Source organism: Hibiscus syriacus, unplaced genomic scaffold (genome assembly GCF_006381635.1).
Source record: "Hibiscus syriacus cultivar Baekdansim isolate YM2019G1 unplaced genomic scaffold, ASM638163v2 tig00110105_pilon, whole genome shotgun sequence".
NCBI classification, from domain to species: Eukaryota; Viridiplantae; Streptophyta; class Magnoliopsida; order Malvales; family Malvaceae; genus Hibiscus; species Hibiscus syriacus.
Genome location: NW_024062591.1, coordinates 151369 through 172040, shown reverse-complemented (window position 1 = coordinate 172040; position 20672 = coordinate 151369). Strand labels below are relative to the sequence as shown.

The window sequence follows — 20672 nt, the reverse complement described above, 5'->3', positions numbered from 1 at the left end:
AGCCTGTTCTCCTCAACTTCATTCTGTTCTGGGTCATTACTTGACTGGGCCCATTTGCTAAAGGTTTAATGATATCAGCCTGCTGCTGCAGTCCACCCAACCCCATTCCTTTTGTGGCCTCATCCCTCAATCCCTCAATCCCTCAATCCCTTTCATTTTCCAATTTCAGCATTTTTCCCCAAATTGCCTTCCTTGAGTAATCCCCAATTCCTTCTGATCAAACCCTAGTCTCCCTTCCATCATAACACATACATCTATGATTACTTAGTTTTTCCCTTCTTTTTCATGGATAATGACAATTCATGAATGAGGTTTGAGGCATGTTTTGATAATCCATAAGTATTATTTGTTCCCACAAGAAAGATTCCTACAATTATGAATGATTCCGGTATCAAAAGATCAAGGCCGTGGAACATATATACAAATTCGGATCCAAGTCATTTTCTAGCAGTTGCAGCTGATGAGGTAACTCCTTGGAAAAGCTTTGGAACATCCATGAATGCAATTTCTTTTGGCTTTGTTGCTACAGCCATATTGATATCGATGTTCCTTATAATGGCCATCTTCGAACAACTTTTTCAGCCTAATCCCGCTTTCTCTTTGTCCGACCAAGTTACAAATGGTGCTTTAGGATCCGGATCACTTCAGAAACTTGGGAATCAAGAAAGGGTAAGTTCCTTATCTCATCTGGCTATCAAGTAATACCATATGCATTTTTCTTCTTCTGGCGGACGTGGAACTGAACTGATGTTTGATGTATGTATGTTGTGATGGCAGGTATCGACATCATATGCATCAGATTTCCCGGTAGTGATGCCGGGAGAGCAATATCCGACCCACATTGCACAACCTGCTCCTCTCCCTTGCCCGAGGGAAGGCATCTATTGGCCACCCCATGAACATAGTTTTCTATTTCCACTTGTGTAAAAATACACCAAGCAAAAAGCATCATGAAGGATGTCTGTTTATTTTATCAACACCTGCTCAATTTCTATATATATACTCCAATATCCAATGAAATATTGCATCTTGAATCTGGTTTGCCAGATCAAACCACTACTGTGCAGGATGTAACAAATCAATTGTTGATAAATGCCACAGATGAACAAGTTGTAGAAGCATAATTCCTCTTATAAATTCACATTTGGGGATTATCAACAAAATTTTACTATTAAAGTATAGGTTTAAATATACATCGATACTTGAACTAAACACCTTCTCTAAAGTTCATATCTAAACAAGTTGATACTGGACTCACATAACTTGAGGTTGATAACTAAAGTAAATTTCTCCCAGATTAGTATTTGACCTTTAATTCTATTCGCTATTTTGATATTTTTAATCAACGTTGTTAACTTTGAATAATGACAAAATAAAATGGTACATGTTAATGATGTCATCATGTATTTTTTTAAAAATTCTTTAAAATTTATAAAAAAAATATTAAAACTGCCGAATTAGTGGGTAGAAATAAAGTTGATGTATTAACTTGAGAGCAAAAACAATTCTTTAGTTACTACCTTGGAAGAAGGTATGTAGTTCAAGTACCAACTTGGAAAAACAATTCTTTAGGTACTAACTTGGAAGAAGATGTCTAATTAAGTACCCAAGACACATTTAAACCTAAAGCACACTACTTTTTACTCTAAACAAAAAATAAAAAAAGGTCAAATCTCAAATAAGGGGCTAATATTCGAATATGGATAAATGAAGACCTAAACTTTTAAAATGAGACATAACATTTTTAAATTTGTTCATATAAAGGTCTAATATATTTTTTTTTTTAATTTGCTTAAAAGTTAAAAGGGAAAATTGTTGAAATGCATTAGAATTATTAGACTATTTTGAAGATTAGATTACTAATTGAGTATATTTTAAAATGTTAATGGCTTTATTTAATCATTTTAAAAGACCATGAATATAAAAAGAAATCTGGATTAGTGTATGATTTTGGTTTGGTTAGATTATAGAGTTAGTTATTGATATCCCGTTTTATCTGAATCCAAATCCCAAATATTATTGCCTATGACTTTATCTACATTGAAAATTACGTATATAATCTGTGTTTCCAAATACCGACTTTTTACTCTAAACAGTCATGTTTGGTCCCGAACTGAGAAGAAGCAACTCGGCTAAATCAGCCCAGCTCCAGGCTGTTGTGAAGAGAGCATTTTCAATGAAAACATCTTCTTCTACCTCTGAAAGGTATTGTAGGATCCATGACCCATCTCTGACTTTAGCATCACTGTTTGATGACGAACAACGGAACAAAAACTGCACAAGAAGAAGAAGAAGAAGAGCATCAAAGGCAAGATCCTAAAAGCATGGAAGAAACTTTTTCAACGTTTGTGTTTTTTTATCTACAATAAATTTCATATAGCCTTGCTTTTTGAATGTTTTCTATCTTCATTTTAAGTGGTAAGAAGTTCAATACACTTTCGGGGAGGGACGACCAATTTGTCTCTGCTTTTATATATTGTAGTCTTAAAATAGACAATATATGGTGGACAGATCCACAAGAGGCTTGTTAGTTATAATCTAGGCAAAGGCAAAATCTCTGTTTTTATATTTACAGTCCCAGGTAAGCAAAAGGAGAATTTCAACCAATCAAATATAGAACCTCCGGTTGAAAAACAAAATCACAGCAGCTAGCTGTGATGATAATCTTTTATTTTCCCTCTGTTTCTTGTTCCTTATATTCTGAGCCATCCTTGACTAAGATCCAGATTTCTTCAATCCACCAAATATTATTGACATTGGATTTCTTTGTTCCAAGTATTAATTACAACGGTATCTGCAACTGAACCACCCTTTCCCTACTTCGCACTGCGGCCGAAACATTGGTTACATGACAGAATGAGACCGTCTCCAGAAAAGGTAAATGCATGCTTGATGTTCATCGAAGCGATTTGCTGCAAAATAATGATCTATGATCAAAGTTAAATTCAAGATATTATTAACAATGTATATCATTTCATACCAATAGGACCATTATGAGGCCCATAGTCAATACAAACACTGTCAAGTGTCAACAAGTCCACGATACTTGTAGTTCCCTTGTCTACAACTTGTCATCAATCATCAGCACCATCACAATACCGATACTTTAGCTTTCTACTAAATTATTCCAAACACCATCGTCACCGTATACAGTAACATGACTGCCAATGTTAAACTTACCTATCATAGCCACGTTCACTAACCTTCAGATTTTATAATGTAGCCAAGATCCCTTTTCTAACTTTTCCAGGCACACTTTTCCATCCATATATCTTACACACCTTTTCCAAAATTTGTAAAACTTCCATCAAGATTCATAAGAAGTTTACAAAAAATTAACTACACGCTAGTACAAATAACATATTTATGTTGGAAAATACCAACAACAAAGTTAATAGATATTCCCCGTAAGTCAACTTGGTAACTATCCAACTACTATGGTGAATGTCCAAGGCATTCCCCGGAAAAAGTTTAGACCTTTGTGCTACAAAAAGAAGCACAGACTGACTACTGAGCTAATTGGTGGTTTCCCTGAATTCTGCAAGGGGCCTTAAGCTTCTAACAACCATACTTCCTCTCCAAGAAGTATTTCTCAATATTCTATATACTATTTAAATTTTATGCCAATAAAACATTAACCGAAAACTTCAGATTACAATAAATAAATAATTACGTGCAAATGGCAAGGTTCATGATCAAATGCTTACCATTTTAAAATTCACTAAGAACAAGAACTCGATTTCTGTACCCAGATTTGTTTCTACAAATTTAGAGAACAGACATAACGCTTGGTTAGTGAAAATGCAGAAGAAGAAAATCAGGAATCACGTTAGTTTAAGCACCTCATGAGAACCATAGCCAGAAATATTGCCCCTCTCCCCTGGTTTTCCATTACTCACAGCAGATGATCCATTAGTTACTGCTATACAACGACTCACATGCTTATGGAATCCTGCATGATTTAAAAAAGGGAAGTAAATGAAATGTGAAACTTGCAAAAAAAATACATGACAGATTCAAAGAGTAGTTCAGTTTTCAAAATTGGAACTAACCATTATCTAAAGAACTGTTATGACCATTTCCAAAAGTTTTACCTTGCATGCTCCGCACATTGGAGAAATCAACTTTAGTATCACCATAAGCCCCTTGCCAATTGTACAGAAAAAGAAGCGTCAATGTTATTCAATATAAAGGAAAATTCTGTTTTCTGCAATCTGAGCACATAACACAAATGTTACTAAGTGTGCATTTTCATTTGTGATAAGGTAGCAATCAAATCCAACTTAATTATGGAGAGTCTCTAGGACAATAATATCCCGAAGGAATAATAATACAAGATTTAACAGAGCCACACAGTCATACCATCTGAAGAATCCAAAGGAATCCGTGCAGATTGAGAAGCAGATGATGATAAGGAATCATCACTCGCATATGATCCATCAGAACAGCGAAGGGTCCTAAAACCTTGATCTGTTCTATCTTTGTTTCGACTACATCTTTCTGTCTTCTCAGTACCATTCAAGTCATTCCCAGCAACCTTATCATCTAAAGCAACCCTAGCATCCTTCAGACCTAACTTCACCTGTGAATGTTGAGGAGGTTGTCTCTCCTCTAAATTTGAGGTCTGAATACGTTGCTCTGACCGGACCCCAGAACACTGACTTCGACGAGAATCCTTGTTCAAAAATATGCCTCTGATCACTCTATCTTCACATTGTGAGTTCTGTTTGTTAGGAGTTGAACCAAGTATGGTTTTAATAGGAGATGTAAATTTCTGTTGACGAAACATACTTCCAGCCACCTGCAATGTAACATTCATGGAAATTTGAGACAATTTCTCTTGCTTGTATGTACTGATGATAGGGAGACAATGCAATATCACATTATGGTTCACATGCAAACTATGCCAAAAAAAAGTGTTTACTAATAATGAGATCAAATATAGAATTATGCTCCTATCTCCCACAGACACAAGTAAACCCACCTCACCCCAACTCCTAAAATTTTGTCATTTTCCCTAAGATGCCTGCATGTATGCACCCTATGCAGTTAGTGCAAGGAACAAAGAATGAAGAATGGAAACATAAACGAAGATTGAATAGCAGAGCCACTAGAACATGAGAAAAAGAGGAACAAGAGGCTCACATGAGAAATTCCTTTCTCTTTCCCTTTCCCTTTCAGAAGCAGTCCTTTCTTTTTATCAGCATCAATAGCTCTGGAAGCTCCTGGAAATTGAGAATGAGAATTGAGTTTGACCCATGAAACATGAGAATGCAAGTACAAACAAAAATATTTGATTGGTGTTGATGCCAACTAACAAATAACAAGAGATAATAAAGAATAATTGCGCATAAACAAAGGAAAATTAGAATGATTCTTATTAGGAATTACCACTTTCCTCTTCAGATACTTCAGTTACCATAGATACTGTGGAAGTAACAGGCTTATCAGAAAGTTGCTGCTCATCCCTTTTAGAAACCAGAATGTACGTTGATTTGTCTTTACCACTTACATTCTGTAAGCTATCCCTTACAACACACTGCCACCATATAAGACAGGGTATTAATGATACAAAACTTCCAACATTTCATGGGGAAAGCCATCATGGATCTAAAAATATTCAACTTTACATCTAGTCTTTATATAATATAAAAAGAAATTCCCGAGAACTTTTACATTTGTTGCACAATGTTTCCTAATATGTCAATGAAACCAACTATTTACTATTCTACTTCAAGTGTCAAGTATCTACAATTATTTCACACATTAATGCTTTATTGAACATATAAATCACTATTACACTACCATGTAAGGAGGGGGAGAGAAAGATAGAAACATGTGTCCTCAAAAAAATTAGATAGCTTTAGCTAAGTTAACAAACTATAGCATACCATTTTAGTAGAACCACCTCTCTTTTCAGAACCTCTTTTCGATGATGCTGAACTAGGACCACCACAAGATGGTCCACCAGCTCTTCTGCTAAGTTTCTCATTAGCCAGTGACCTCTGTCATAGAATATTATTAGAAACCTTAAGTTGCGTATAATATGCCATTGGCGCAAATTATTCACACAAATGTACAAAAGTAAACAAGAATCTATTTTAATGCATGATAAAATAAATCAAGGAAAATTTTAAAAGGCGATAGATCAATATGGAAAAAAGGTTGGCAGGTGAAAACCATTGGTCCTTGGTACTCTTTCATTCTTCCGCAATTCAATTCTCATTGATAACTGTAACATTAATTAATTTGACAGGTGCTACCCTATCAAATCACATTTATATTGTACCCAACAAACCAAAGAAATCCACGTTTTGCTCTAGTTCTTGATGACAATACACAAGAAACGATAGTAAACAAAACAGAAGTAACAACTTATTGTTTTGTTAACTCTACAGTTATTGTAATTGTAATCATAATATATTACTCGTGATCCAACCTTAGCAGCTCTTTTCTGTCTAACAAAATCCATCAAAGGTGTAACTATGGAAGCATCCTTTGGCGCACCTGAAAATAGGCATTAGTGGCATGACTGGAATATATAACATCAGAGTGCAGATGTGAATAAGATTTGTGCGACTAACCAACTTTTTCCACCTCCCTCCTCTCTAATTGTATCTCTGCACTAGGAAGATTCTCAACTGGCTTCGCAAGAAATTCAAGGAACTCCAAATACTCAGAATCTAGATGTTCATTAAGAAATACTTGCATTTATGAACAGGAACATAGAGTCACGTGTAAAACTACATTAAATCTATTCCACATTTGAAGTATGCTTAAAGCAAATCAGCTTATTACCTTTGAATATTGTCCCTTCACGACCATCGTTTTTGTAACAGTGCTTTGGAACTTGTTGGAAAGGTGCATACTCAACACTAGTTTTGAACTGGGCCCCTAAAAGAAGAGAAATAATACTTTTACTTTGAAACTCATGAGAGTATCAGTTTATTGAAAGCTTCTAATTTTGAAAAAGGCTAATGAAAGCAAGATTAATTTAAAAATGATAAATAATTCATAAGCTTATCAAGACTGGATCTTGGATCTGTCAAAATATTAATTTCAATTTTGGCAATGAAGATGCTCTAACATCTTCAAACAACTCGTAGACTTCCGGCTGTTAGTTTAAAGAGTAATCAGATCCATTGTAATGAGAAGGTATGCTAAACCATACAAATCTCCCTGAAGTACAATAATTACCTTTCTCATTAACAAACAAATGCCCATTAAAGAATTCAGCAAACTCCAAGACATCCTCAGGGCTCTTGAAGTCTATGTATAGTCTGGAACACAACTGATGCTTCTGACTGCAAAATAGTTCCGAAACTTAATACTGTAATAAGTAATACCTTTTGCTGTATTCTAACCTTAGAATTCTGGTTATATACAATTAAACAAAAACTGCATCGAATGTGTGTGTGTATGCAAGACAAACTGGATGAATTAGCCTCCTAACATTATCATCCACAGCATAAATTCATAATTGATCAAAAGGATCTAGAACATGACAAAATCTCCCTCCATGTTAATAAACTTACTTTATAGCAGAGGCAGACTCCTACAAAGGGCAGAGGAACTTGTATGAGGATAAGAGGAGTGCTCATGCTAGAGATGACTGAAACTGAGTTTTCAATTAAGCAAAGGAAGGCCAAATGTTAAGCAAAATGAAACAAGCCCATTCTCAACAGACCGGTATATAAACCCAAAATGACATAATCTGCAGATAAGGAACCTAATATACATGGAAATATAAAACAATATTCATTTACAGGCAACGACTATTACTGCTAAAGTAGTAGCAATACAGAACATGCAAAACAGTATTATACAAACTCACCGTTGAATAAAGTGAAAAGACAGCAAATTTGAAAGGAGTCTAGGATATGAAATACAAAAATTGTCTAGTTAAGAGCATAATTAGAAAAGAAAAGAGGAACCAACCTGATATTTCCTGGACGTAAAGAAAACCAGTTGTAACGGTCAGCAAAGGCACTACCGACTTGTTCGACAAGCATGGCCTCCGTACTGGACGGAGGCAAGTGGCGGATAACCACTTTGGTTCGATCCAAAGTCCCCTTCATGCCTCACCGGAACCCTATAAACACCACAAAAATTCCCCTGAAAAGAATTCGGCGATAGTCTTTTATAAAAACCGGCTTCGGAAACAAACGTGACATGCACTGCGGGATCACATCTTGTAGAAAGGCAGTTGATCGGTGGATTAGCGGTACGGAATCCTAAATTTTGATGAATAAAGACCCAATCGCCATGCAGGGGTGTTAGAGAGCAAGAAATATTTAGAATGATGAATACCTTATGTTTTATGCACGTTAAATTCTGTTGTTAACTCTTCTTCCGTCCAATTTGATATTTATTAATCATTATATTATTATGATTGAAAATTTCTCAAACTTACTACTTTTAAAGAGATCAACAATCATCTATATCACTAAATCACTTGATGGATTCTAGATCAAAATATATTTAAAACACATAATAGATTTTGATAATTATGTATAGTTTTGGCGCTATATACAAAATAATAGGTTATAAATATGAAAATGATCAAAATTAAAATACATAAATGTGCGATGAACTTTGCAAGTGTAGCTTTTGAGCTAAGAATACTAAAATTAATTTTAGAAAAATGATAAAACTTAAATACATAACATGTGTAAATTATTTACAATTATAATAAGGTTTGAGATTTTTTTTATGGACCTAGCAATCACCGGTTAAATCGTTAGTTTAATATAACTGTTATTACGGGAATCAAGAATTAATGAATTCAAATACATTTAATCATTCAATTATAATATGTAACTTTAGATAGACTTTACAATTTCTCACTTTCATTTTCATTTTGAAACGAATCATTCAAAAACTAATTTTTTTTAAAACGGATTAAGTTTTGCTGTATCTCTAAGAATTAGAATAAATATAAAAATATTTCTTTACAAACATTGAACTAACTTCTTTCAAATCTTGTACAAAATGGTACACAACCCAATCCATTATAATCAGCCACCAAATCTAAAATTCATCATAAAATTTCGTTTGAGCTTATCATTACAAATAGTACAGCTTAAGGTTCAAAATTGATCTGACCTCGCCACAGGATAGGCCTAAAACCCTGATCTTGACCATCACAAAAAATGAGTTCTCTAAACAACACAACCCATCGGTGACATTGCAGCCTGCGAATCAAGAGCAATCAAGTTGATGTTAACAGCTAAAAAGAATAAACAAAAAATAAGACGAAATGCAAAATCAGATAACAACAAATCATTGCATAACGTATCTATTAAAGAAAACCAACATGTATCAAAAGATTGTCGAGAACCAAACAACACCAAGACGAGGTCGACATTCCATGGCAATGATCGCCACTCACCACTGTGTTGCATGCATACGTAAATGAAGGGGAACAAATTTTCCCAAGATGCACAAGAATATAGACTTCAGAATTGAGAGTCAAACTTTAAAATTCACAGGGAGTGCCCAAAACGGTGAAGCCCAAACGCCTAGATTGGTGAAAATGGTTACAACAATTTCAATTTACATTCAACCATTTTGTGTGGTGTCCAACTACTAGAATAAAATTACGGATAATGAAAACATACTTCCTCCTTACAAACAAAACGAGGGATGTGATTGAATGTTGGTAATTGAGGACAAGATTTACGTACACACCTCAAACGGGATGAGCTCAGTTCTCACTGTGCAGCTAGTCACGCAGGCCAAGCTCAAGCTCAAGCTCATCATCTTCTTCAAACAGCTTCAGAAGACGAGCATATTGTTCATCTCGTTTCTTCTTTTGCCACAACTTGAAGAGGAAAAAGGAAAACAACCCGACAGCAACAAGCGCAAGCAATATGAGGACTACCTTGGCCCTGGTATTACTAACCACATCAGATTTCGTCTTTGAGTTGTTTTTTAAATCTTTAGAGTCATCACAGAAACCTGAAAAATGGAAACAAATTGAAGCCAATTGACCAAACTTGCAATAATTTGTAAGAAGCAATAAGAACAATCTCAAATTTAAAGTCTAATAAGGCAACATAATCAGTTGTACCCCAATCAAATTGAGCGGAAAAAAGGGGTTCAGCTAAAGCTACAAAGCAAGTGAGCCAATAAGATCAGCCATGCATGATAACATTGTTTCATGTGAATTCCATTTAATCAAAATTCAAACATCATAATTTCCAAAAATTCCATGGAAATCGGTACACCTAAATTGAATTTGAAGCGCAGCTAAGTTTGATCATACCACAAACATACTAGTTGCTAACATAAACCTCTATCTAGCAGGTCTATTACAAGTTTGAGGTTCAAAAAAGCAAATTGGAATCACAGATTCCACATCCCTCAGAAAAGAACAGGGAAAATGATTTATTTTCATGTTCATTCGATGCTAATTTTACCAGCAACCAAATAGATAATACTAAATAATGGTAAATACGGATAAATTTGAGAGTTTTCATGAAGTAATCAAACAAAAGTAAAGGTGAGATTTGCATGACGTCAATACATAAAAAAGTCTGGTCTCGACGAACAAATAATCTGCGTAGATTAGAAACAAAGTAAACTTGAATTTGATGCAACCAATGATTCGAATCCTAGCAGAAAAATTTTATAATACAATTCAAGGAACATAAATTTTCTTTCGAAAAATAACCAAAAAGTATGCAGTATAAACGATCTAGGAAATAAACCTGAAATAAAGAGTAGTGGAACGGAAGCGAAGAAAAGTAGGAGACGGAGAGATCTACTTGCTGAAATCTCAGTCATCTCTCTCTTTCTTTCCTGGCAGAGAAAGAGGAATTGGTCTATTTTGGCTTTAAAAACGAGATCTGCTTTCCTTTTATTTTTTATTTTTCAAAAATGTCCCGCAAGACTAATGTTTTTGTAACGTTGGCCCTGCTATTTGTGTAATTTCAGATCCAACTCCAAACTAGGAATTTTGTTTTTTCTTCTATTATATACCAGGATTTGGTATTATTTATTTAGCTGAATATTGGTGAGCATTTTTTAAATTACAGTTTAAATATTAATTTTCTAAAAGTAGTTACTTTTGTTAAAATAAGAATATTGTTATAAAATTAAAAAAAAAGTTAACAATAAATATATATATAAAAACAGCAAGAGATAGAGATAAATCACATTGTTTGTTTTTCCCATTCACATATTGCCATAATCAATACACCTGACAAACAGTCGGACGAATAAATCCGAACCCAACATACAAAGATATAAACCGACACTAATAGGTATGACAGTCGCATATCATAGATTATTGTAATTTCGCATATGCTTCTTTTAATCCTCAGGACAAACCAGAGTGATACACGTAGAAGTGCATAATGTATATGGGACGATTACTTTTGTTCTCAACACTCAAAACGGTGAGTATCAACTGAAACTTGGAAGAATAAATAGGGCAGAACATCTGAAACTAACTAAAATTTGAGATACGTGTTTGGGAGAATCAGAAATTTATACAGTAACTATCAGAATAGCGTCTATCCGACTCTTTTAACAGTGAACAAACCAAAACTCTTATCAAAAAACTGAAAGGCAGAAATGAAAAACAAAATAGTGTTTAAACATAAATAAAGCCAAAGATAACAGAGACTAATTGATCACTTAAAGCACTTGGCATCCAAAAGAGGCTCTCCCTCAAAAGGCTCGGCATCTTCGATCATCTGATTAACTCTTTCCTTCTGGGCCTCATCTGAGATGTCAACCTTCTTCCACTCGTAGAGTTCCATGTCATAGCACTCGTCCATGACAAACTGAGGGATCTCTTGCCCACGGAAAAGCCACAGTCCCTTGACCTTGAATGGAGGGTCCTTTCCAATCACCAACATCTTCCCAAATGCATACTTGCGTGCCAAATCCATTCTCTGTAGGAATCCTCCAACCTTGTTCATAGTCACAAATGAGACCGTATTCTCCTCATTGTACTTGTAGTCACAGAACCAAAGAGAGTATCCCTCAGGATCATACATGTCCCAGAATCCTGTAATAAACAAGATATACAAGTATCAGAAGTCTTGGTCAAAAATGTTTTCAAGAAGACGAGAGAAAGTAACATGAAAACAACACAGATACCTTTGATAGCAATTTCACGGAAATTGGTCTTTGTGTTAGAGTACAATCTCTTCCAATCATCCAGTACCATTTTACTAGGAGGCAGCAAATCAAGAGGATTTTTTGGTTTGGGCTTTGGTGCCTCTTCCTCCTCAGCAGCCTCTGCCTTTGGTTTCTCAGCCTCCTTCTTGGCTTCTTTTTTTAGTTCATCCTTGGTCTTTGGCTTAGTTTCTTTTGGCTGGGCAGCTGGCTTCTTTGATGGAGCAGGTGGAACAGACGTTGCCTGCTTCACATCACCAAGAATCTTCTTGAAATTTGGTTGGTTAACCATGGTCCAGAAGTACCTCTCAACATGAGGGAACTCTGAGGTAAAACTTTTGATCATGATCAGGGTGAAACCATGGTAGAGGTTGCATGTCATGATAATGTCAGCAAGGGTGATTGAATGTCCAACCAGGTAGGTATTAGCAGCAAGGTGAGTGTTTAAAGCAGTAAGGGCTCTCTTCAATGCAGCAATAGCAGCTTCCTCTGCCTGTATGCAAAACACTCGTGAGTAATCAGATTGCAATTTACAAACATAGCAATTTATATTCTAATTTAGGGGCTGTTTGTTTACTTCAGAATGATTAAGCGCTGAATGATTCAAATATTGAATGATTCAGAGGCTCTGTATGTGACATGCTGTTTAATAATGGCTCTGAATCATTCAGAATGTATTTTGATGCTGAATCATTCAGAGGTACGAAATAAAAGCGCTGAATGCTGAACGGTTCAGCATTCAGCGCTGAATGGTTCCATTCAGAGCCAAACAAACAGCCCCTTAGATTAATAAATCAGAATGGAGTAAATTACCATTGCTCTTCAAAACAATTAACAAAGGAAAAAGCCAGCCTGGTTGGTTTCTCAACTAGATGGGCATGCTTTGTACTAAAATTGGGTTAATTTTTACTTGAGTTCATTTGCTTAAACAAATTAAGACCCAAAAACCCAGAGAAGTCGTCCTACAACTTCTAAAATGCTCTTGAAAATGTATAAAATAACTATAAACCAGTCTTTGCTATTTCTCCATCATTATTTCCTCATTAAAACTCAGGATTATTCCTTATCAGACCTTAACTTGCAACCAGGGAAATGAGAGACAGTTTGATACAGTGAATAGAACTTACAGGAGGAAGGTAAGAGCCATAGCCCTTTCTTGGATAGAACCATTTTGCAATATCAGCATCAATTTCCATGGATGCAAAATCAATCCACTGCTCAATATGGCCCTGTGAAAAACAAGCAAATGAATAAAATGCAGTTGGTACAATGATTTCACATAAAACTAATTGATGCCAGAAAAGAAAAAAAATAACTCACATAATCAATCAAAGTGGAACCAAACAGAGGGTTATCAGCCTTTGAGCGAGTAACTGCAAAGAAAAAATTACCGATAAGTAAACAAACATCAAAAGAAGAAAACGAACTATATGTAGTCAACATGTCTTCTAACCATAACGAGCAATGGCATTGCTCTCAAAAACAGGACCTTCGGGTGTTTCCAACACAGGAACCTAGACAAGGAAACGATTTTTTTTTTCAGAAATAGAAGAGAGATACAAATACTACAACAACTATGTTCTCTAAATTTAACCTTTAAATAAACACGGTTACCTTCCCAATTGGGTTCATCTTGAGGAACTCGGCAGTTTTGTTTGAGACACCCTGTTCAAAGTTCTCAACCAATTTGACAGCAACACCACTATATTCCGCAGCAATGAGAGCCTTGAAGGCATTTTATTTGTTTTCCTGCATGCAATACCTGCATGTAAAACCAACAAACAGATGATTTAAAAGGTTCATTCCAACATCAAACACCACAATCAACCACTATTAAAAAAACTAACGCTTTCCCTAAAAATCTATATACAGATTTTTCATTTTCACTTACTCAACTACTTGAACAAATTTGCAGCAACTCTATCTATGATACACGCTTAATCTATAGCCATCGAATTTTCAATTGGTACTGGTTAATTGATCAAAAATTGAAATCGAAAACAACAAAGTTAAGATCCATTGATGGTTGTTATGCCTATTTACAAACCGATCAACTAATTGAATAAACAGAGTGATAATATAAATCCAAGAAGCCATTTAAGGTTTCTCCCTTTGAATTCCACTTGAAATCACTTCTCCATAAACTTACCAGTGCCATGGCCAATGGCTTGATTGGAAAGATGGACGCTCAGATTGCCGATCTGGAAACGAAAACAAGGCACAAAATGAAACTATATCAGTACAAGCATTCAAAGAAGTTGGTGTTTTCTATTTGTTAAAGGTGAAGGAAAGAGTAACTGATACGCGAGATAACCTATAAGCCGCAGTGAGAAAGAAAAGAAAAATTAGCTGATATATAACGAGATAAGAGGAGGCAGAAATATGAATTATCCACATTAAGATTCGATCCTATTGCACTCTAACCAACTGAGAGTTTAAGTGAAATGGATAAATACAAGGGAAGCTAGGGTTTTTTAGAGTGGCGTCCATATATTAGTAGTAATCCTCTTCGGCCCATTACTTCCTTTCCGCTCCTTAATTGGACTTTCGACTGTAAAATATAAGTGGGTAATACGGTTGACAACCTGTGCTTTTTTTGCATGTTTAAATATTTAAGAGTTTGAAATTGTTTTTTTAGTAATATTTTTGAAGTCTGTTATTAGTAAAAATTAAAAAAAATAAGAACTCAACTAAATATTACAAATAAATGATAGAAACAAACATTATTATGGTGATAAAATATAAATAACATTAACATTCATATAAATTCATATAACATTAATAGTTCGGGGATAAATTGATATTTTCACAATTCAATTGCAATAATTTTTTTATTATGTACGCCTATTAATATCCATCCCGAATGTAAAAAATAGAGATAGGTCAATAAAATATTCAAATAAATGTCATCTATATCTAGAGAGATAAATCAAATCCAATCATGAGAAAAAATTATTACTAAAATAGATAATATATATATATATATTAAAAGATAAAACTATACATTTCTTTTTATACAAAAAGGAAAAGATTAATTAAAAAAATAACATAACTAATTTAAGGAAATGAGATGAAAGAAGAAAAATCAATAATCGATAATCAATTAAAGCTTGCTTGATATCATCTTTGACCATCAAATATATATATATATATATATATATATATAGTGGCTAGGATTTCTTCCAAGTCTATAAACTTTTATTATTCACACTAATATTAGAATTTGGTAATTTTATCCAACTTCATCCATGAACTTGATTAAAATTTTACTAATATATTCATTATTTGAAGAATGATATGAGATAATGCAAAACAATATTACATCATCAAAAGAAATAAAATTATATGTTGAAGAATTAAATTAATATAAAAAAATTGAAGATCAAATTAAAAAAAATATTAAAATTGGATATTAATATCATATTTCATTGATTAATTGATATCTAAAATATATTATTTTTAAGTTGTTAGAACCAAAACTTAATTGATATAAGATCAAGAACTAAGGGAAGTAAAACTAAATTAATCAATAGGTTGAATATTTATATTTCTTTACTTGTGATATTTCAAGAAGATAGGCTGACTCTTGTTGTAAAAATTATTTGATGATATAAGAGTAATACAAGTTAACATATTTCTTGGGAACCATTATCTATTTATATATAATGAATATTAGGTCAATCTATTAATTATTTATAATCATGCCCCTCATCAAATTATAAATACAACTTATGATATCTACACTTTAATATCTATGACACGTGTAATATAGTTGATCACTTAATTTTGTGTCATATTTTATAATAACATTGTATATTATACATATGTACCCACAATTATAAATTATAATCCAACATAAGTTTGGTACTTAAATTTATTAATTTTATGTAATAAAAAAATCATTTATTTTTCTTATATTGATATTATCATCAATCAATTTCAATGATGATTCAAATAATTTTGTTCAATAACAATGCTAATAGGATTCGCACCACATGAAAAATTATAATTGATTAAAAAGTTGTTCTTTTTTTAATGAAATTTTCGTTTTGAGCAATTTGGGAAAATATAAAGTTTAGGTACTATTTCTTTTAGAAAATGTTTAGGTACCAAAATGAGGAAAATGTATAGTTTAGGTTCTAATTTGTGAATTAAGCCATAAGGAAATGTTTAGAGGGCATTTCAGTCATATCGACGATGAAATCATGAAGGCGCAAAGCAAAATCAGCGGCATAATTCCTGAGGACGTAAACGAGAAAAGTTGGGGAATATTTGAAAATTTGTCAATTTTTTTTTCTCAGAAGTCAAAACATAGGACACCACGTCTAAAAACAAACAAAAATGGCGAGGAGACCGGCCGACGAATACGATTACTTGTTTAAGGTTGTCTTGATCGGCGATTCTGGTGTCGGTAAATTTAACTTGCTCTCCCGATTTACTCAGAACGAGTTTTGCTTAGAATCTAAATCTACAATCGGAGTCGAATTCGCCACCCGCTCTCTCCAAGTAAATCTTCCCTTCTCCTATTTCTTTAGTGAAGTGTAATTTTGTTCTTTTAGATGTTTGGTTTTAGATCAATTATTTCACCATTCTAAGCATGAACTAGATCTGACTTGTTCGTTGTCTAATCTTTCATTTTGTTTGAATTTTTCATATTTTCTTGATTTTTTTTATAATATATTTGCATTGGCCATTTGTCAAAGTTAACTGAAAACTTGGATAGATTAAGTTTCATTGCTCTGTTTTGTTATTATAAGTTGGATACTCATTTTACCATGAATTGTGTTAAATCTATTAGAAAATTGAGCGAAAATGTAATGTTTTTTCTCATCAACTGCAAGTTTTGCCACTGTTTTGAGTTTGGACTTGTTTGCTCTTTCGCTTGACCAAATCTATCAACTCTTTAGGGGAAATAAGGAAACTTGTTACTCCTATCAGCTTGACCAAATCCAGATTTACTTGTTACTTTCATATCTTATTTGGCACAGTGACCTCAGTCTACTCGATGGTCTTACCATCTTGGAACTAGTCTTAAAGTTCAGATTTTAGTCTTTTGGTTTATCTGTTGTCGGGAGATGAGTCAAAAAATGTGAAGTGGGGAAGTTGGCCCTTCTATTGCCTTAACCAATGCATGTTAGCCATGAAAAATGCACTCACTACACCGGTTTTGATGTTTAAGGTTGAGGGGAGGACTGTGAAAGCTCAAATATAGGACACTGCCGGTCAGGAACGGTATAGAGCAATAACCATTGCCTACTATAGGGGTGCCCTTGGAGCTCTTCTGGTCTATGATGTAACCAAGCCGACAACATTTGAAAATGTGAACCAATAGTTGAAGGAACTCCGGGACCATGCTGATTCGAATATCGTGATTATGTTGATTGGGAACAAGACTGATCTGGAGCATCTGCGAGCAGTTTCTACCGAGGATGGTCAAAGCTATGCAGAGAAAGAAGCTCTTTCATTCATCGAGACATCCGCCTTGGGTGCTACAAATGTTGAGAAAGCTTTCCAGACCGGTCTCTCTGAAATATACCGCATCACTAGTAAGAAATCACTTTCTTCAGATGAGTCAGCACCTTCAAGTATTAAAGAAGGAAAGACCCTTGTTGTCGGAGCACCAGAAGCCAACTCTAATAAGGCTTGCTGCTCATTATCTTGAAGAACATCTTTGTTCATCTCATTTTCATTCTTCTTCTTTTGTATTATTTTTCTGTTTATTTTTACTGAAGTTGAGGGTTCTGCTGTCAGATACTTTTCGTATTATTACTGCTATTTCATTGTGTATCGTTACACATATTTGAACTATTCATGTCAGTATATTTACAACAAAAAATAGACGCATATGTTAAGTAATCTATTCTATAACAAAAATATAGTACAAACATGAACAAGTACCAGAACTTCCATTTAAGCAGAGCATTTTAGTTTTTGAATGGTTCGCAACATGTTTACCGTCTAAACGGAAATAATCCATAACATGGTTGACTAGCCACAGCAATTGTCCTTCTGTTCGATAGGCCGCCCCTTCATTTGAACAGTTCCGGTTCCTGTTGCCTTGTTACCCATTCTGCACAGATTTTGATACAAAATCATTTTGCAAACTTCATAATTAAGGTCATTGGAAGTAAAAGAACTAAAAGTGGTTTGGACAAGAAGGAATAGTTTTCTGATGATCTCGCCAAGCAGACTCCATAATAAGCAAGCAATGTGACAGAATAATTCATGGAAAGTAATATTAAATGTTCTGATGTGAATTGAGAACCTGTTAGAGTAGATGATGATAGCGATATCTTACCAATAATCAATCATTAGCATATATAGTTAATAGATCATAGCATTGGGGAAAAATGGAATTTATGAGCCATGGTTAAGAAAGCCTGCTCCACGTTGATTGCATCTTTAGCACTTGTCTCCAGGAAGGGAATCCCAATTTCATCAGCAAGTGCCTGCGGCTCATCCAAGAACATAATAGCAAATTAATCAAATTATGATTCCTGCGGTAAATTATCTCATTATTTACTGCAGATTCCAATGGTTCACCCAATTAGCCATCTCAACCATCAATAACTCACAAGAAGTTTCTGAATGAAGAAACAAAAGTCCCATAAGAATCTCAATCATCTTGGTAAATAAGACGTTAAACTGATTGTAAAAGTGCCTACAAACAGTAGAATCAAATAACAAAACTCACCTTTGCTGTTTGCGAGTCAACAACCTTGTTTTCAACTAAATCACATTTGTTCCAACCAGAAGTTTGCATACACTGTCATCAGCGTATCTGTCAATCTCGTGTAACCACTGCTTCACACTCCTGAAGCTCTCCGTCTCAGTAACATCATAAACAATCTGCCAAAATCCCAATAGACAATAGAATGATGAGATACTTACGAGGGTAAAAGAAGAATAAAAAACGAAAGTGATAGTATCGTTTAATGAGAGAAAAAGAAAAAGCATATCTTTTATTTCTGTTCTTCAACATGCTATGAGAAAACAGTAACATTTGAAAATGTTACGAAAAATGTGGTGACAAAAAAGTTCAAGAGAAGCCATGTTAGTATATATCCTAGGTTATTCAAAGAGAAAATCTGGAATTATATGCCAGCTAGCCGACTAAAAGGAGTATCAGCAAATGGAAGCAGGGAGGCCAGCAAGAGTGTCAAACTCATGCATTAGAAAATGTGAATAAACACAAGTAAAGACAAGTTCCAGATTAAAACATTCAAAACAACGCTTAGAAAGTCAGAATATCAATATCTATGTTCAGTAAGGCAACCCTCATCTCTCAATAACTAGAGAATTAGGTAGTTTCGGCGTTCTGGGTTCACATCATATTCTGCATAATGAAACAACATCAGAATATTGGCCGCGTGTTCATTATATTTGCAAAAGAGAGACAGGGGGAGTCATTTAACTAATAATTTGATGAACAGCTTTGTTTGAAACACACTCCAATCCCAACCTCAAGGTCTAGTTGGGACAATACTCTGCACTCCTCAGATCAATTGGATCCAGTTTCTTACTATTATCCCATGAGCTCCTCGGTAATAACTGCTTGTAATAATCCGAAAACGCTCCTGTCTAGCTGTATCCCACTGAACAAGAGTAAAATACTACATGTTAGTTGGGCGCCATTTGAAACAGGGGGTAAAATCTTTAGAGAAGAGTGATGCATGACTCTTTGTTGCTAATTTTTCCCAACTTTAAGAACAGATTGGTTGAACAAAATAAAATTTTCAACAAACACTCCTTTTTTCTGGTGTATCAAAAGTGAAACTAGTTTAGCTATGCATGCTATAGTTTCCTAGAAACCGATAAAAAGGATTCCCCTTTCTCAATCATTATATGAAGCAAACAAAAACATTAGTATACCGTAGCCATAAAGCTAAAACATAAAGAAGATATAGTATAATTCAAAGCAATAATCTACATTGTAGTGTATTTTTGTAACCTACCAAAGCAACCATTTGACTCAAGAATCATGCAATTGTAAACGGCTTTTGTAAATTACGCTTGAAATTATATAGTCAAATATTTTATGAATTTATATATTTTGTTTTAAAGTAAAAATATAAAAAGAAGAAGGAAAGAGGTTAACCATATTAAAACAAGCTTTGAGCAGAAGTAAACATCAAAAAGAACGAAATTATTGGCTTCAAATGGAAGTTAACTTCGAAATAATCGAATTATACTTACAATTTGCAGCTTGATTATCTTTCCTTCCCTCTCCACAGTTCTGATTTTCTAGATATAAACAATTAAAGTTTTTTTTTACACATTTATAACATATGGAAACAACTTTAATTATATATAAAATTTTGTTAGGGGGAAAGAAACTCACAAAATCAACACCGATCGTACTGAGATAACTATCCAGGTAAGAATCATCCCGGAAAAATTAAAGAAAAAACACTTAAAATTCTCGACCTTACATACTCTTGAGATCAATCTCATTACGCCTTTGTCTTCTTAAATTACCATAGGAAATTAAAAAAAGCGCAAATGCCAAAACAAGTAAATACAATCAATGAACACCACAATTA

General features: G+C 34.1%; 3 protein-coding genes, 1 long non-coding RNA gene and 2 pseudogenes across 9 annotated transcripts; 2 read left to right on the top strand and 4 right to left on the bottom strand.

Annotated features, from left to right (window-relative positions):
• The first annotated feature begins 311 nt into the window (after nucleotides 1-311).
• LOC120214718 lies at nucleotides 312-961 on the top strand. Its single transcript, XM_039212548.1, has 2 exons — nucleotides 312-669; nucleotides 778-961. Exons 1-2 carry the CDS (start codon nucleotides 376-378, stop codon nucleotides 925-927), a joined length of 444 nt encoding a protein of 147 aa, XP_039068479.1. The 5' UTR covers nucleotides 312-375; the 3' UTR covers nucleotides 928-961.
• Nucleotides 962-2588: 1627 nt separating this feature from the next.
• On the bottom strand, nucleotides 2589-8293 carry LOC120214715 (regulator of nonsense transcripts UPF3-like). 6 transcript variants are annotated; one of them, XM_039212542.1, is made up of 14 exons: nucleotides 7939-8079; nucleotides 7536-7618; nucleotides 7198-7304; nucleotides 6799-6894; nucleotides 6585-6645; nucleotides 6428-6507; nucleotides 5892-6005; nucleotides 5392-5539; nucleotides 5146-5225; nucleotides 4363-4801; nucleotides 4053-4145; nucleotides 3843-3952; nucleotides 3708-3760; nucleotides 2589-2912 (listed from the first exon to the last, which is right to left on the bottom strand). In XM_039212542.1, exons 3-13 carry the CDS (start codon nucleotides 7249-7251, stop codon nucleotides 3722-3724), a joined length of 1314 nt encoding a protein of 437 aa, XP_039068473.1. In that variant the 5' UTR covers nucleotides 7252-7304; nucleotides 7536-7618; nucleotides 7939-8079; the 3' UTR covers nucleotides 2589-2912; nucleotides 3708-3721. The 6 variants fall into 6 exon arrangements, with proteins under 6 accessions (XP_039068473.1, XP_039068477.1, XP_039068471.1 ...); XM_039212546.1 differs by having other exon boundaries at nucleotides 7536-7555; XM_039212540.1 differs by lacking the exon at nucleotides 7536-7618 and having other exon boundaries at nucleotides 4095-4145; nucleotides 6585-6683; nucleotides 7939-8293.
• Nucleotides 8294-9024: 731 nt separating this feature from the next.
• On the bottom strand, nucleotides 9025-10816 carry LOC120214719. The gene is made up of 3 exons (XR_005524897.1): nucleotides 10713-10816; nucleotides 9691-9960; nucleotides 9025-9194 (listed from the first exon to the last, which is right to left on the bottom strand). It is a non-coding gene; the product is annotated as an uncharacterized LOC120214719 (long non-coding RNA).
• A 769-nt stretch (nucleotides 10817-11585) lies between these two features.
• On the bottom strand, nucleotides 11586-13864 carry LOC120214717 (elongation factor 1-gamma-like). Its single transcript, XM_039212547.1, has 6 exons — nucleotides 13744-13864; nucleotides 13583-13643; nucleotides 13450-13502; nucleotides 13257-13358; nucleotides 12112-12622; nucleotides 11586-12019 (listed from the first exon to the last, which is right to left on the bottom strand). Exons 1-6 carry the CDS (start codon nucleotides 13759-13761, stop codon nucleotides 11640-11642), a joined length of 1125 nt encoding a protein of 374 aa, XP_039068478.1. The 5' UTR covers nucleotides 13762-13864; the 3' UTR covers nucleotides 11586-11639.
• A 2580-nt stretch (nucleotides 13865-16444) lies between these two features.
• On the top strand, nucleotides 16445-17879 carry LOC120214714 (annotated as a pseudogene).
• Nucleotides 17880-18461: 582 nt separating this feature from the next.
• Nucleotides 18462-20524, bottom strand: LOC120214690 (annotated as a pseudogene).
• Nucleotides 20525-20672: the final 148 nt, after the last annotated feature.